General features: G+C 41.6%; 1 protein-coding gene across 7 annotated transcripts in view; it reads left to right on the forward strand.

Annotated features, from left to right (window-relative positions):
• Window positions 1-17,427, forward strand: part of ITPR1 (inositol 1,4,5-trisphosphate receptor type 1) — a 201,153-nt gene that overhangs the window by 65,345 nt on the left and 118,381 nt on the right. For 5 of the 7 annotated variants that reach the window (XM_080384689.1, XM_080384690.1, XM_080384692.1 and 2 more), the window contains 13 exons: window positions 1,069-1,113; window positions 4,055-4,209; window positions 5,492-5,591; window positions 6,038-6,198; window positions 6,971-7,112; window positions 7,489-7,647; window positions 8,229-8,401; window positions 8,662-8,781; window positions 10,084-10,278; window positions 12,574-12,825; window positions 14,205-14,346; window positions 15,355-15,508; window positions 15,844-16,031. In XM_080384689.1, coding sequence (XP_080240815.1) covers window positions 1,069-1,113; window positions 4,055-4,209; window positions 5,492-5,591; window positions 6,038-6,198; window positions 6,971-7,112; window positions 7,489-7,647; window positions 8,229-8,401; window positions 8,662-8,781; window positions 10,084-10,278; window positions 12,574-12,825; window positions 14,205-14,346; window positions 15,355-15,508; window positions 15,844-16,031 — 1,986 coding nt within the window. The remainder of the gene's footprint in view (window positions 1-1,068; window positions 1,114-4,054; window positions 4,210-5,491; window positions 5,592-6,037; window positions 6,199-6,970; window positions 7,113-7,488; window positions 7,648-8,228; window positions 8,402-8,661; window positions 8,782-10,083; window positions 10,279-12,573; window positions 12,826-14,204; window positions 14,347-15,354; window positions 15,509-15,843; window positions 16,032-17,427) is intronic. The other 2 variants (XM_080384695.1, XM_080384694.1) reach the window with 1 other exon arrangement.

Below are 17,427 nucleotides of genomic sequence, written 5' to 3' on the forward strand. Positions count from 1 at the left end.
GTTAATTTCTCTTGATTCATTGATTTCTGAGTGGGATTGTAGAACTAATTATGAAATGAAAATGCAGTTAGACTTTATACTACTCTAGTAAGAACTGCAGATAATGCTTAACTGCCCAAGCACAAAAGAAATAAGTCTTTTCCTCTCTCCAGAGTGGACATCTTTCCCCTGTTGAAATAAGATTTCAAAATGTTTTAGTAAAAAAAGAAAAAAAAGTCTAAGGGTTATAATTTTGTGAGTTTTGCTGCTTAGTACTTGTAAATGCTTATTAAAATTACGTTTATTTACTTGAAAGCATGGATATATCAACATGCCATTACACAAACCTCAGTAAGTAAAAGCTGTCCTGGATCTAAGAGTGCATAGAGGGGCTGTCTTGGCCCATGTGATTGACCTCAGATCTTCAGTAGGAAAGTCCAGATATCCAGATATATAAATATCCCATTTGATATTGTTCTAATAAGCAGATTGGAGAAACAACAGCATTTTGTCACATGCATGTTTGCAAATCCTTTTCAGTAGTGATCCAGTATAGAGCTTTTCCAGTAAATCTTGGGTTTGCTAATCAGCCAAAACCAAACCATGGTCTTACGTCATGCAAAAATATACCAGAGGAGATTGCTAACCTGACCCACAGTTAGAATAGTGTTTGTTCTAAAAGATTTCTGCCAAGCCAGTAATTTCTAGATGGGAATTCCACTTGGGATTAAAAAAAAAACAAAACCAAAAAAAAACCAACAAAGAAACAAACACCCCAAAACCCCCAAAACAACTGTGACTTGGTAACTCTTTACCCCTCTTGCCCCTTTAGTGATTATCCTGAATAAGATAAATCTCTCTGCCTATTTGCAGGTTACTTAACTGCTTAATTAATGGACTGGCAGATGCCTGATTAGAAGTGAATTGGTTTGCACAGTATATTTGTTTTGCATGTCTGGTAGTGCTATAGCAGTAGAGTACCTTTTTTTTTTTTCTTTTTTACACCAAGTAAGTTTAGACCATGCTGAGTTTTTTTCCCACTTCCAGCTCTGTTAGAGTTTTGACGTGCCTGTGATTCTGTTCCATCAGGTAAACCCTGACTATGAGGAAGATGACCTGGAGTGTCAATCCTCAGTAAGTATAGGCAAGAGTATGATCTTGCCCCTAATTGAGGAGGGCTTGACACAGGCCCCGGGTGGTTACCTGGCCGGTGCATAGATGGTCCAGCCTTTGTTGCTAGTGAAGAAACTAAAAAAACTGAGAATGATGGGAAGGCTTTTAAGGCCTGTCCAGAAGAGTGGGTGTTGGAAACTGGATTAGACTTTACAGATGAGCAATGCATTTGAAACCAAATTTGTACATTACCTGGACCCCCTCGCCTCCCCCCTTTGTAGCATCTCTTTTTCTGTCTTCCTATTTCTTAAACCTTTCTTCCTTGAAGCATGCTCTTGAATGGGTCTGAAAAGCAAGTTCTTCAAGGTGACACCAGACGGCAAGTGTTCCTAACAGAATGCTCATGTGATGCTGTGCCAGTCAGTCGTCTGACCTCCCTGTTCAAAAAATTAATTCCCATTGTCATTTTAGCTTGTCACAGGAAAGCCAGGATAAAGGGTCTAGAGAGCAAGATTGGCAGGGTGAGAAATATTTCAGTGCCATTCTTCTGATTTTTCCTCTGAAAGCCAGTCTGTGTGGTTTTCGGTAAACGCTGTGTCAAAGATTGAGTGTGCTGATGCTTTGTATTAATAGAAGCTTCTCTTTGGTGTTGAAGGAAGCAGCATTGCTTCCGTACTTGAAAACAGATAAAAGTAGAACAGCACTTTCCGTTGTGCATTATGTTTTTTCATTTGGATTTGACTGTATTCTTATGCAGCTTTCTTGGTCATTTATGCTGTATTATGGAAGATGTGTTCCATTTGGATATGAAAAAGAACTACTACTCAAATTTTGAGAAGATGAATGCACAGCGAGGCTTTGGAGTCCTGCAGGGTGGATTTTTCCATCATTATAGCCTGGCCATTAAAACGCTTACCCTTGCCCCCAGATATTGAGCTGTTATCCTGATTAGTTCCTGGTGGTATTTGGCAGCAAACACTGATCTTCTGACAGCTTGACTTCAGTAAACATCCTGAAAAAATGAACAAAAAGATCCCACAAAGCTATTGTTTGGGGAAGGGTAACCCAACATTGAATTGTTTTGTTGGCTTAACTTTTTGAAAGTTGATCAGTGTTGAGGTCTTACATAGGCATCCATCCTACTGGTGATATGCTGAGGTCTCCTGGTAAGTGCAGTAATAATAACACGCTGGCTTCAGAGTTGTACTGACTTTCCCTGCTCTGCCTCTTTACCACTAGGTGGCAAAAATAGACCATAAAGAATAGGATCAGGAGCACATAATTCATTTCTGACACAAAATTACTGCATCGTTTAACATTCACTAGTGACAGGATCGTGTAGGCTGCTTTACCCAACTTTATCCAAACTTCAGCTTGATCCAAATGTGAGCTGCCTGCAAGACGTCAGGTTTACTTGCACAGCTCTGTGTTTTGTTGTTGATTTTTTCTTATGCCTTGGTGAGCTGTACAAGAACAGGATTGAAATGGGCATGGATGAGATGCCAGCTAGTACCTTTCAGAGTTAAAGGGGACTGCTGTCGTCAACTTCAGGGTTTAAGGTTTAGTTCTTACTAAATGGCCCCATTTCCTACTTTCTGATTTACTACTCATTTTCCGCTTTGCCACGGTTTCAGTAACTGACCTGTTGTCTCCTGAACTACAAATTGTGAATACAGAGGTGCTGCCTTACTGTGGGGATGAAGGAGACAGCAGAAATGTGGAGAATTCATTCCAAGTGAGCAAATTTCTCCCGGTGTAAAGCTTCCAGATGGTCTCTCAGTGTATAGTTCCTCCTTATCTTGAAAGCACACTCCCAGTGTGTGTTTCTGTTCCATACACCTGCCTGCCTGTTCCCAAGTGCAAAGTCAGACCTTAAATGTCACTACTTTACAGCCAAGTTCATTGACTGCAAATGTGCTAACTACAGAGTATCCTGAGGCACAAGCACCAGTAGATACTGTCGCCATATGTTTAAGAATTGCAATGACTTACACCAGGACTTTGAAAAACAGGTACTTGAGTGCTGACTGCTTTGGGTGTCTACCTTCCATTGGTGCCACGATCACACAGAAGCTGGTAAATTGGTTCTTGATTGCTCTGAAAATTACCTCTTGGATTCAGATGTTTATACATGGACAGCTGGTTCATGCGTTGTCAGACAGCCACTTTTTCATTGACTAGTGATAACTGGTAGCTCTGTAGTAAAAGGGTTTAGAGAAAGTTGCTGTTCCTTTTTCCTAGGTTTTTTTTCCCCTACCCTTCTGTCCTTTCATCTGAAACTCCAGGGTTTTAATCAGTTGATGCTAGTACCTCTACTTTGCTAAAGGAGGCTGGTAATTTGCTGGCACCTTGGAAAGAAAGATACTTCTGATGCTATGGTCTTTGAACATGTTGTGCTTGTGTGCATCATAAGCTCTAGCGTTAACAGCAAGATATCTAACTTCTTGATTAGCTTTTTGTTTTGTTTGGCTGTGACTGATAGATGAGAGTCCCATTTTTGCTGCTGATTTTCACATTTGCAGCTCACATAACTACTTTATTAGGGTGATAATTGCAATATTTCAAATATATTTCAAGAGCTAGTAGTGTCAGGGGTGGGGATCTTAGCAGGCGTGGGTCATCTGAAACTTGTCAGAGTTCCTAGTGTGCTGTGGGGTGAATGGCTGGGGGATTCTGAGACTCTTCTGATGCCGTCTGCAAGACATAACCTCTGTGGTTTAGGATTCATTGTGTTTGTGATCCGGAAATACTCAGAAGTTATTAACACCAGGGAAAGCAAATAAATGGTTGTCAGGAGCAGCTATTTGTCAGTTTTACTGGTGTCCTGAAGCCCAGCTGTCTTAACTAGTACTTGGAGTGGTTCAGAGTCATGTCTGCACATCAGAGGGCACACCTATGTAACGCTAGGCAGGTGGGTCTGTGGGGCTTGGTCTGACTGTGTGTGATGGGACTTCTTCCGCAGCTGGACCCTGAGCAGGATGCCTCCAGAAGAGGCTTGCACAGTGCTCAGGAGAAGATGGCTTACTCTCTGGTGTCTGTCCCTGAAGGGAATGATATCTCCTCCATCTTTGAGTTGGACCCTACCACCTTGCGAGGAGGAGACAGCCTTGTCCCCAGGTACAGCTAAGCATACTATTAGAACTGACTGTCTGCTTTGTAGTTTGATTTTTTAGTTTGTTTTTTTTTTTTTTTAAGGTAAAGCTGTCTTCCACGGTTTTTCTTTTTTCCTTTGGAATTAAGTTTCTTCCTCAAGTTAATGTAGAAATACTTCACAAGTGCCTGAAGCTTCACTTAAGTACTTTACTATTGAGCTATAAGTAACAGAACAGCATTTTACAGATGGGAAAATTGAGATGAAGTGAATTCCTTCCCACTGAACAGCCTGGGACTAAAAGCCTTGACTGTCCGATCAAGGCAGTCCCATGACCTGTCTGTATTATCTTAGCTGGGATTTAACATCAAGTATTTAGCGTTGTGTTTTCTGTTGTTTACATGTCCTGTACTGTTCCTATGGTACTTCTTGATACTTGAAACATGCTGAACCCTTCAGTGATTCACAGTCTGCTTGCAGGCTTTTTGCTGTCTCTTCCCACCAAGAAACCACAGCAGATTTGTTTCATTTACTTAAACCAACTCTCTAAATCATCAGATACTCGTAAGTTAGCACAAGTTAATGTGGCCACTAAAAGCAGCTGTCCTGGCTGCCTTTCCTGTCCTTTGGGCTGCCATGGTTGTGTGGCAAGAGGGGGTTGTGCTGCAGCTGAGAGGCTGTTTCTTAGCCTAGACTAAGATGCTCATCATACTCTGGTTTGACACATTTTACCAAAGACCTGGTCTGTGCAAAATAGTGTCATTGCCTGAAATACCTGAGAAGACAGTCTGGGAACAGCTGTCCCCGTAGGAGTTCTGCTAGAGAAAGTTGCTGGATACTGGTCTCCTGTACTGGTATCTTAATGGACCTTTATTGTTTGCACAACATTGACTAGCTGTACGAAGAGTCAAAAAAAATCTCAGTTTAGGAAATGGAATAGGTATCGGGGAGTTACAGGCTGAAAAACAGAAAGGTAAGGGAGGAAGCTGACAGCTCTGCTACAGTGTAGCATGTGGAAATGAGAGGACTTGAAGAGGCTTAATTTGTTACTGAGCAGCAGCTGAGTTACAGCAACAAAATATAGATACAGTCCTGTTTACAGCAGAATCTATTTTGTTATATAAGACTTCCTAAGGTGAATTTATAGAATGAAATAAAGAGAGTCTTATTCCTGTTATGGTATGCAGCATGGATAAAGATGACACTTTTTTCCCACTTGCTCCTGCCAACATCTTGCAATTTGAACAATGTGAACATTTCCCGTCTGGGAAACTGACTCATGCTTTGAAACTTTTGACTTTCTTTCAGGAACTCTTATGTCAGACTTAGGCACCTTTGCACTAACACCTGGGTTCACAGCACCAATATCCCTATTGATAAAGAAGAGGAGAAGCCTGTGATGCTTAAAGTAAGTGCTTTTACTTTGTGTAAGCACATCCTTTGGTTCCTGTACTTTCACAGAAGTGGTGTTGCCAGGAGAGCTCCAGTCCCTTGAGACTACTGGATTTGTCAAGCAGTTTAACAGTAATGAATAGTGCCTACGCAAAATATTAAACGACCATGAAAACCTAGTCTCTACCAGTAAAAAGTTCACTTTTTACCACAGTCATCATGAGGAGAACTTTATTTTCCCACTGTTTACAGCAGCATTTTTCAATCTTACCTGGTGTTTCTCTAGATTTAGGAGCAGCTTTGAGCTTACACAGAGTGGTACTGTTCTCAGAGTTTGGCTTCATCAGTAGACTCATATTAAGTGGAGCGTGGCTTTTCTTCTGTTTTGTTGTCACTGAGTGTATGAATTGCTACTTTGTTTTCTGCCTATTTGTTTGATGATAAAACTTCTCTGGGTTTCAGATTGGTACCTCTCCAGTGAAAGAGGACAAAGAAGCTTTTGCTATAGTACCAGTTTCCCCTGCAGAGGTTCGGGACTTGGATTTTGCAAATGATGCAAGTAAGGTGTTAGGTTCCATTGCTGGCAAGTTGGAAAAGGGAACAATAACCCAGAATGAAAGAAGGTAAGGAAACAAGAATTTGGTTCAGATAATGTCGTTTCCTTTACTCAGTAACCGTTTCTTGGAAAATTTAATCTATGTATGGTATCTTCGGAAGAGGGATTTTGTTTCCTCCTTGATGAGATTTAAAACAAAATAAAAGCTGATAGCTTTATTGTTGACGTGTCCATAGTGGAGGTTCTCAAGCCGGTTCTGTCAAGCCCTCCTCGTTGCTCTGTGAAGTGAGAGCATGAGAACTGTTGTTGTGAACTTGGAGGAATAATCCACAGCATACCTTTTTGATGGGCTTTGCAAATTGAGTGTGGGAATTCATAATCCATCTTGTGAAGACTGAACATATGACTTCTTGCAAATCCTCTGACCATGTCTGTGAAAAGTACGTGGCCACACAATAAGAGCGCAGAGTCGGCTGTGTAAGACCGCGTAAGGGCCCATGTGCTTCTATAGCTGATGTATTATATCTGGCCTTGCGAGAGATTATTGTAACTGCCGAGTATAACTTGGCGAGTGTATAGTTACCATAAAGTGATATCACTGTTGCACTGCTGTTGTGTTCTAGCTATTAGACGGGGAGGCTACAGCAATAGGGAGCATTAGTTCCTAATTTTAAGTTCTGTACAAACCTTTGTGCTTTATTGAGCATCTGAGTCAGTCTGTAATTGATCTTTTTTTTTTTAACTTAGCATTTTGAAATCTATGTAAACTTACACTGACATTGTTCTTCTAACAGTTAGAATTTGTATTCTTGTATTAACAACCTCTGGCTTTCCTATAGATCTGTTACCAAATTGTTGGAGGATTTGGTCTACTTTGTTACTGGTGGAACTAACTCTGGCCAAGATGTCCTTGAAGTGGTATTTTCTAAACCTAATAGGGAACGGCAAAAACTGATGAGAGAACAGAATATTCTAAAGCAGGTAGGCTGCATTTTTTTCTAAACTCTGTCTACAGGAAGGGTTGTGAGAAAAAGAGAACCTGGCCAAATTATTGGGACCAAAAGATCCTTTGAGTTTCTAGCTTTTAGCAGGCTGTTGGTGGTAGACTGTAGGCTTTACGTTGCTATAAGAAAAAATTGCAGAATGTGGTGTTAAATAAAGGTCATCAACAATATCTTCTGTCCAGCCTACTCTGTGGCCATGAAACTTGAGAACTATATTGTATTTCTGATGCACCTTTTAGAAATTTAAAGACTCTGACACTTTTACAGTTATTTTAATAACTTTTACACTTATTTTAATCAGGTGAAGGCAGTGTCTCATGGGATTTTGTCTTTGTTTTTTAATAAATCTATAGATTTTCAAGTTGTTGCAAGCACCATTTACAGACAGTGGTGATGGCCCGATGTTGCGGCTGGAGGAGCTCGGAGACCAGCGTCATGCTCCTTTCAGACACATATGTCGGCTTTGCTACCGAGTCCTGAGACACTCTCAGCAGGATTACAGAAAGAATCAGGTTTGAAATACATCTTTAGATTTCAATGGCACTAACATTGTTCCCGTGCTCCCCAAAAATAAAAGCTGTGTCCCATTAATTAAACTCTGCTGTGCTGTGGTTGTGCAGTCAGCAAGAGACTTTTGAATTGCTCAGTTTTACTCTATCTGGCATTTTTCATCTCTACCAGACACTATATGCAGTGTAATTGGTACCAGTTCTAAGGGGAATTTAAGAAAACCATGGAATTGCTAACTGTCAAATCCAGGTGAATTGTAAGATTGTCTTCACTATTGCACCCTATAAGCTCCACTGAAAGTTGGCCTGTGAATTAAGGCTGTTAGGTTTTTGTTGCAATTATTAAAAAAAGACTCTTACCAGATAAGGATAAGTGCCTTGGCATGGTTTCTAGCCGGGGAGGGCGAGAGGTTAAGGTTGTGTCATCACTTGCTTTCTTTCAAAAGAACAATTTGAATCTAGTTGAGTTTGCTTCTTGGCATGTTGATAATTGACAAACATCTAACTGTTTTCTGTCATCAATCATTTTCTTAAGTTCTGTGGATTAATTGCAACACCTTCCCCCTTCCCTCTGTGTTTTGAAGGAATACATTGCAAAGCAGTTTGGCTTCATGCAGAAGCAAATTGGCTACGATGTCTTGGCCGAGGACACTATTACAGCACTGCTTCATAACAATCGCAAGCTCTTGGAGAAGCACATCACAGCTGCTGAGATTGACACGTTTGTTAGTCTCGTGAGGAAAAATAGGGAGCCCAGGTGAGATCTGCATTTATTGAATGTATGATTACCCTTTTCCTGTTAACCTTCTGAGAAAAATCTGTACCTGCCAACTTGCTAGTAAGGAAGCACAGCTAGTTCACTTCTATTTTGGCACACGCTATAGCTTCCCCCTCAGGCAACCGTCTCGCTCTGCAATGTTAAAATGGAGCTCTGAATGTTTTCTTTCTGAGATGTAGATTGCTTCAGTCTAGATCTCAACAATGATTGATACCCTTTTGGCGCACGTTTTCCAACAGGTTTTTGGATTACCTCTCGGATCTGTGCGTTTCCATGAACAAGTCTATTCCAGTGACACAGGAGCTGATTTGTAAAGCTGTGCTGAATCCAGCAAATGCAGACATTCTCATTGAAACCAAGTAAGTTAATGCCTTTAAAGATGGTTTTCCTAGCGTGAAACAGAAGGAAGGTGATTCAAAGCTGAGAGCACTGCTGGCACGTCTAGAGAAAGCAGTTGAGTATGTGTGGGGTCCTCTTCAGATACACAGGAGATGGGTATTGGTGACAGCAGACACCTGCCATATGCATTCTCAGTCCTGCAGCCAGAGGAATCTTTCAAGATATCTCAGGCTTGATCAAAGTAGACAGACTGCAGGAAGGTGCGCAGGGTCCCGTGGGCCTGATCCTGCTCTGGGCTTCAGACTTTGCTCCATCAGCTGCCAGAAGCGAGCGCGTGCTTCCTGGCTGTGCCCACCGAGCTCAGCCTGCGGCGCGGCAGGGGCTGGTGCTCGCCCGTTGCTGCCGCTGCGGTGAGGAGTCTGGTCCCCAGCCCTCAGCACTGCCCTGCCATTGCAGGTACCCACAGCAGGCACCACATCCCAACCGTCTGTCATAAAGATGGGTTTATTTGATATGAAGAACATGGCATAGTTACCATAAACAAGGTACTGTAGACGGGAAGCAGATCTTAGTCAGGTGGTATTTAAAACAAAATGGAAGAGAGTTTTCTTGCGCATTTAATTCTTCTCGTGAAATTGTAAAACTGTGTTTATTTCCACCAGCACTTAAAGTTGTTACATCACTTATTTGTTATTACTCTGGTGTGTTTAATTTGTCTTTTTTTCGTATGTATGATCTTTTTTTTCCTGAAAAGCTAAAAGTCCCCAAGCTTTTTTAGTTTCAGTAGCTGATTTGTTTCTAGTTATTTTGGCACGTAATCAAAAAAAAAATTCTCATCCAACTGGCATTTATGGGAAAAAGAACTAACTGATTTTGAGATATTTTTGTTTTATCAAATCCTTTCTTAGTCTGTTGAAAGGCCTTTGAACCAGTTTTCTTGTAAAGGTGTTTTTGAAAGTCAGTTAGACATGCCTTTAACTTCCTTGTTTCTTTATCATCATCAATTGAATGGAGCTGAAATACTGACTTTTTTAAAGGCTGAGTGGAAAGCTCATAATCTAAATTAATTCTAACCTAATGCTTTTATTATCAAAACACAAAAAATGTATGTAGTAGACCACTATTGCTGAAAGAGTAAGATACTCCACTTTTACTTTGCACAGTTGCAGGTTAAAATTTGTGTTTTCTGAATGCAGATGAGATCATAAAGTTAATTACTTTTGTATCACCAGTACATTTTAGCAAGTGTCTTAAAAGAAATGCTCTAAAAGATCTGCGTGGGTCTTGGCAGTTTGTAATATAACCTAACTTCCTTCTGGCAGGCTGGTCCTCTCTCGATTTGAGTTTGAAGAAGTGGCAAGTGGAGAAAATGCTTTGGAAGTTGGAGAAGATGAGGAAGAAGTGTGGTTGTTCTGGAGAGACAGTAACAAGGAGATCCGCAGTAAGAGTATCAGAGAGTTGGCTCAAGATGCTAAGGAAGGGCAGAAGGAAGATCGGGACGTGCTCAGCTACTACAGGTTAACAGCACGTGCAGTAGTTGGCTAGCAAAGTCCGTTAAGGCTGCCGGGAGAAGCCTTTGGTATATAGGCTGTAGCTGGTCTGGGGGAAAGGATGCTGGTTTCGTGGACAAAATAGCTGTTGGAATCTTGGATGAAGTCCCTTTGGAATGAGAACTAAAAGCACAAAGTTATTTGTGGTGAGAAGTTCAATTATAGAATCATAGGATCGTTTAGGTTGGAAAAGATCTTTCAGATCATAGAGTCCAACCGTTAACCCAGCATGCCAAAGCCCACTGCTAACCCTTGTCCCTAAGCACCACATCTACACGTCTTTTTAAATACCCCCGGGGTTGGGACTCCCACCACCTCCCTGGACAACCTGTGCCAGTGCTTGACCACCCTCTTGGTGAAGAAATTTTTCCTAATATCTAATCGAAACATCCCAAGAGTAACTTGAGGCTGTTCCCTCCTGTCTTGCTGCTTGTCACCTGGGAGAAGAGATGGACACACACACACACCCCTACCCTGCCAGGCATCTGCAGAGAGCGATCAGCCCCCCCAGCCCCTCCTCTCCAGGCTGACCCCCCCCAGCTCCCCCCGCCCCCCCCCAGCCTTGTGCCCCAGCCCCTGCCCGGCTCTGGACACGCTCCAGCCCCTCAGGGTCTGGCTGGGGCTGAGGGGCCCAAACCTGAGCCCCGGCTCCGAGGGGCGGCCGCACCAGCGCCCAGCGCAGGGGGACGGGCGCTGCCCTCTCCTGCTGGCCACGCTGCTTCGGACACAGCCAGGGTGCTGTTATCTGCATGAGCAAGTTTAAACTGATTAAAAAGAAAAAAATGTAATTGAGGTTTAGAGTGCCTCAAATTTGCACAGCATTAACGCCTGGATTTCTGCCTGAGTTCCCCATATGTGTGTTCTGGGGGAGCCTGTATGTTAACCCTTTAGGTTACCTGTATTCAGGCGGTAGTTGGGGTGAACAGCTGCTTGCAGGAAGAACAGGATTTGACCATGCAGATGGCTTTGCTTTTGAATTTAAAGAGGTCACTGTTCTCTCTGCCTTCTAAATTGCTCTCTAAGCTGAAAGCTTTTAGTGATCCTGTAGTTCTCGGCAGAACAATGTATGAAGTTATGAAAACGGTTTGATTGATGTGCAGTGCTCTTTTGTATGGCTTAAGCTATGCTTTTAGCAGTTTCTAATGTGAAGCGATGTTTCCAGATGACTTGACAAGACACCAAGTTCTTGGCATAGTGTAAGATCAGGTTTCAGCCCAGACCAAATTCCTGTGTCTGGGTTATAAACTTCTATGAGTACTTTGATGGACTCGGTTGTGGTGATACAGAAAGTACAACTAGATATTTTTTTTAATAGCTATCATACTTTGCACTACCTCTTCCATTGAAATGGGTCTTGCAGTAGACTTCTTAATACATGTTTTTATTTGAGCCTATTGTAGGGCTAAGCTCAGAAGGAGACCTCTTGTATATATTTTAAAAATTTGTATATGCTTTCAAAATAGATTTTTCTTGCACTTGTTTTTAATTAAAACTGATAGCATTAATTTTAGTCTACATTGTAGACTCATGAATGTGCTTAGAACAAGGGTTTAGGATACAATTCGGTCAAATTCCCACGAGGGGTGCTGAGAATGAAAAGGAACATGCTTTCAATTAAATGTTCATTTCTTTAAGAAACCTCAAGCTGACACTATTCAACACAAGCCTGTCTGAATGCTCATGAATATTGGACATGTGCTTTGTGACTAAAGGTTGATTGTCAGTCTGTTGGATGTGCATGACTTAAATGCCAGTTGCTTGCTTTCAGTTTATGGACTGAAAAGTTTAGGAGTTAAGTTTAGTTTTTCTCTACCAATTCTTTCACTGGAGGCAGCAGAGCTCAGCAGCTGTTTGATCAGGTACCTAATTTTTAATGATTCTGTAGTCCATATATGTTGTTGCCTCAGTGAACAATTGTGGCTTCAGCATCAGTAAAAATTGTTTAGTCTTCTACAGTATTTAGGCTGCGTTGCCGTAAGTGTTCCTTGGATCCTTCTGTAGCTTTCATAAACAGTGTTACTTAATTCTATGAAACTCTCAGGCAAATACGATGACTCCTTTTATTCTATTTTTCCACTGTCACCTTTTGGTAGTGTTTGATAAGTATCTTATTCTTCCCATAGTAAGTATTGGCTATATTACTGAAAATACAAGAATCATTCTGTTAATACATAAGAGTATATCAGTACTGTACCCAGTGGACATTTCTGAAAATTAAAGTGTAAGCTGTTGATGTATTTTTTTTTATTTTTTCCCTTGAAGATACCAGCTAAACCTCTTTGCTAGAATGTGCCTTGATCGACAGTACTTGGCCATAAATGAGATATCTGGCCAGCTGGATGTGGACCTCATTCTCCGTTGCATGTCTGATGAAAACTTGCCATATGATCTGAGAGCATCTTTCTGCCGGCTAATGCTTCATATGCATGTTGATCGTGACCCCCAAGAACAAGTAACACCAGTGAAGTATGCTCGCCTGTGGTCTGAAATACCCTCTGAAATTGCTATTGATGAGTAAGTACTTGCTGGAATGGTGTGGGAAAGGAAATTACATCACTCTTGATTATTAAAACAAAACCAGATCAATCCTAAACTCATGCATTATTTAGACTGTTTCTGTTTAAAAATCCCCAACCATAATGTATTCAAACCCCTAGTTTCATGCCTGTACTGTTTGCTGGACAGAACCTTCCTGACAACAAAATAACCTTCCTGTGTGTGCGTGGTGTAAGCTGTGAGGCCGTGGGGTTTTATCTCCAAAATGCAGAGTGATCACAGTGATGGTCTGTCTCTGATTTGGGTGATGTGACAAGTGACCTAGCCCTGGGGAGCAAAAGCAAGGGAGGACTATCTTATTTTTCGTCCTGCCTTATTTGATTAGAGTATCGACTCTGCAGGGCAGATTGTCTGTATGGTAGCTTGCCCAATCAAAAGCAAAAACAAGGGGAAAGACGCTGCAAAAAGTAATGCACTGGAAACAGTCGCTTTCCTTAACCTCCAGTAGAAAATACTTTGATATAGTGGTGAAAAACCTATACGAAACCACAGCTAGACTGGGGATGTGATTCCTTGACCGTAGGCTTGTATTAACTCTGTACAGTACAAATTACTTAAGATTTATAGTACTTCACTGCTCAGAACTCAATTTGTTCAGTTGGAGAAAATGATCACTTAAAATGGGTGTTAAATGTTAGGAATTTGAGTCTTGTATTAGTACTGATGTTTAGTGGTTTCTCGTTTTTCCCCTCCCTTTCCTCCTTGCTAGCCTAGTTTTCTTTGCTGAGAGAGATACAGTAGATCATATTCAACTTCAAATGCCAAAAGAGAAAAACAAATTGCTCCAGCTCTGGCAGAGGCTAAACAGTGATACGTGATCAAACAGGAAAACAAAAGTAGTTAGTGGAAGGTGGTGGGGACTGTCTTTTTCAAATGTTTTCTGCACATGCTGAGAAACAAACAGAATTTGTATTAATAAAAATTAATATCTACTTTGCATATATATTGTTTTTATTTGGAGGAAAAATAGCATCTGCAGTCAGCATCTGTTGGCCACATCCGTTCTCCTTATTGCTGTACATAGCTTGTCATTGTTTCCACTAAAATAATAAGGGTTTCTTTTTTTATTTATTGGGACAAAATTCTCTTTTTTTGTTTTCCTCAGACATTTTTAAATAGTGCAAAATGAGCATATGGGATAAAATGGCAAAAGCCAGGAAATTATGGTGTCAGCTTCCTGACTCCCTCGTTTGGATAAATTATTTAACAGCCGGTAACTTTTCTTAGATTTTGACAAACCAGTGAAAAATTGTATTGGGGGAAAAGAGCCCTGTGTATTTGCATGCTAAGTTTTGTGTTTTGTTTTTTTTTTTGTTTTGTTTTTTTTTCCTCTTCAGCTATGATAGCAGTGGAACTTCCAAAGATGAAATTAAGGAGAGATTTGCACAAACAATGGAATTTGTAGAGGAATATTTAAGAGATGTGGTGTGTCAGAGGTTCCCTTTCTCTGATAAAGAGAAAAATAAGCTCACTTTTGAGGTAGTTATCCAGTTCTGATTTTATCCTTTTATTTAATTTTTTTTTTGGTGGAATGTTGGTACTTTTTTCAACACCAGGTAGTTTGGCAAGTATTTAGTGAGTGCTGAGCCTCAGCAGGCTCCTCCTTCCCACCGTAGTCCTCTCTTTTCATGCAAGCAACCCCAGTGAAGTCTGTTAGTTTGCAATGTTGGTTCTTGAAATAATAGTTACTGAATGTGAGCTTATGTCTTAGATTTGCAGCAGCCTTGTTTACTTTTTGTGCTCTGAGTGTTATTGCAAAGTCAAGCTTTACTGGAATGAATAGTCTCAAACACTAAATGCTGTGTCTGCATGCACAGATAGTCTCTAGAGCTTACAGTATTACTCATGAAGAGAATGGTACAGTGTCCTGTGACTTACTGACCTGTTAAAATAGTCTGTGCAAGTAAAATGTAGCAAGTCTATGCAATAGTATTCCCTAAATAACCATCAATGTAAAAGAAAAATGTGATATTTCTTTTAAAAAACCACTAGGTATTTGAGGGAATATACTTCGGATAATGGGTCTACATTAAATATTTGCATTATATGTAATATTATTATGTGTGGATCTTGAAGCAGTGCATGTGGAGGACTAGTGGTGAAACTTTATAACTTGGTAGCATTAAGCTTTATATGTGTGATTTTTTATTTCTTTTTTGGTTAAGACAAAACCATAAAAAGCATCGGTACATTCCCTTTAGTTTTGACCTATCTAACTTTTCCTGTAATGAGATAAAAATGGTATGATTTGTAGCTATAGAATACAAATTGCAGATACTGTTAACTCCAAGCATTGCAGTATCTGTAGCAAGTAGAAAACTTTCTGATAAAATGCAGAAGTATACAGTCTTACGGAATTACAGGGTATTACGATAAGAATATGACTCACAGCCAGGTTCTTGAATTTTTCATTGTGTGAAGACAACTTGATTGTGGTAGCAAAGTGTTTAGTATTAATCGGGCTTTTTATTATTGTTATTTTGGTAGGTTGTTAACTTAGCCAGAAATCTGATATATTTTGGTTTCTACAACTTCTGTGACCTCCTCAGGCTAACCAAAATCCTCCTTGCTATATTAGACTGTGTGCACATCACTACCATCTTCCCTATTACCAAGATGGCAAAAGGCGAGGAAAGTAAAGGTAAGGCTGAAAAATGACTGGCACAACAGATCGCTCTTTGATAGTTTCTACTTCATCTCAGAATATCTGTGTGGGTTTAAAATCTTCTTCTTTCTGTCCACGGCTTGGCTGTAAACCTGAGTCGTGCCTACAATGACCGAGGGAGAGGGCAGGGGGTTTCTGCAAGTACTGCAAGTGCTTCTGTTGGCTTCCATCTGTTCCAGGGATTTAGATGTCCGCCTGGCCTTGTTTAGTGTTGAGACAGTTTCTCCTTGTAGGAGGTGAAGGGTCCTTGTCCTGTTAATGCAGTCCCATCACACCATCATAACCTTACCTGTTTACCTACCTCTCTGAAGGGAGCAATGTGATGAGGTCCATCCACGGAGTCGGTGAGCTGATGACCCAGGTGGTGCTCAGAGGCGGTGGGTTCTTGCCCATGACTCCACTTGCTGCTGCTCCTGAGGGTAACGTCAAGCAGAGCGAACCGGAGAAGGAGGACATTCTGGTCATGGACACAAAGCTGAAGATCATTGAAATACTTCAGGTACTAGCAACACAAAGTGGTGTAGCATCACGTGCTGGCTTTAATCTAGGCATTAATATAGTGCCGTGCTGCCTTTTAATTAATTTCTGCCTCCTGTGTGCTTCTTGAACTGGTAAAGTGCTGCAAGGGTGACTTTTCCAGGCTTGCAGCACTCAACTTGCATATGACAATATTATGCCATTACTGAAACAATTTAAAAGAAATGAGTTTGTGGTAGACAGCTGCATATTTAACAGTGATTTGTAAGTAGCTGACTTGCTGAAGTGGAGCACTCATTTTCTACCTTACTGTCTTAGTAATTTCTCTGAGTCTGCAGGGCCATCTTGTTAAGTGCCCCAAGGAAGGGGGAGATACTTGAGACTCCCCTTCGTACAGCCATCAGCCTGAAATGTTTAAGTGTGCACGTTTGCCAGCCTTGCCGTCTTTTCCATCTCTGTCTGGCTTTTCTCTCTTGTCCACTCCAAAGTCTCTGGGGCACAAAGAGAAAAGCCTTTTCCATTTCCACAGCTCTGCCTTGATCTAGGTATTACTGCCGAATTACTGCACTGAAATCCATTGTCCCTCCCTCGGTGTAGGAGTCCCTTTTCTGTTTGGTGGCTTCACGGGCAAGTTCATGGAGGCCAGAAGGCTGCAACAGCCTTGTGGGCGAAAGTATGTGAAGCAGCAGGAAAGCTACAGTGTACCTTCCCCGTGCCCCCGTGGGAGGCTTCGCACATAGCTGGGGTTGAGGTTCTGCCCTTCCCCTCAGCAGCAGATGCAGCACGTAGGGGAGGCTTGATTCGCTTCCCTTCCACCACTGCTAATTTTAGTTAAAGCTAGAACTTCTTTTGTGGCCTGGCATGTGCAACGGGATATTTTAGTGTGCCAGTATTCCCCCTGTTACCATGGTCTAGTAAAACTGGCATTAAGCATTTTCCCCTAAATCTGAGAGAACTGTGAGTGCTCTTTGCATTGTACTTCTTTCTTCAAGAGGGAGGAGGACCACCACGAAGGTGGTGTCTGCTGCGCCGAGGGTCTTGCTGGCACTGGCTGCTGTTGTGCGGCAGCTGCGATGCTGCACTCGTGGCTTGCGAGGCTCCTCTGCCACAGGGCCCTGGAGGCAGCACCGGGGGGGGGGGGGGGGCGTTGGGGGGGGGGGCGCAGCAGTGCTGATCTGTCAGATTCCTGCTGATTTCAGTACAGAGATAAAGTGCTGCTTTCCTTTCCTGGGGGGCGGCGTGATGGTGCCTGCATCAGGCAGTAACGAGGGATCAAAACTCTGCCAAAATCTTTTACTCATAAGCATTTATTATTCTGTGTGTGCTTGTATGCTCGTTGAAATCACTGAAAAAAATTACTGAATTTGGGGGATTTTTAAGAAAACATTTTTGTACCTCTTTTCTACATTAAATCCACA

Source organism: Falco punctatus, assembly GCF_963210335.1.
Source record: "Falco punctatus genome assembly, chromosome: 4".
In the NCBI taxonomy this organism is placed as follows: Eukaryota; Metazoa; Chordata; class Aves; order Falconiformes; family Falconidae; genus Falco; species Falco punctatus.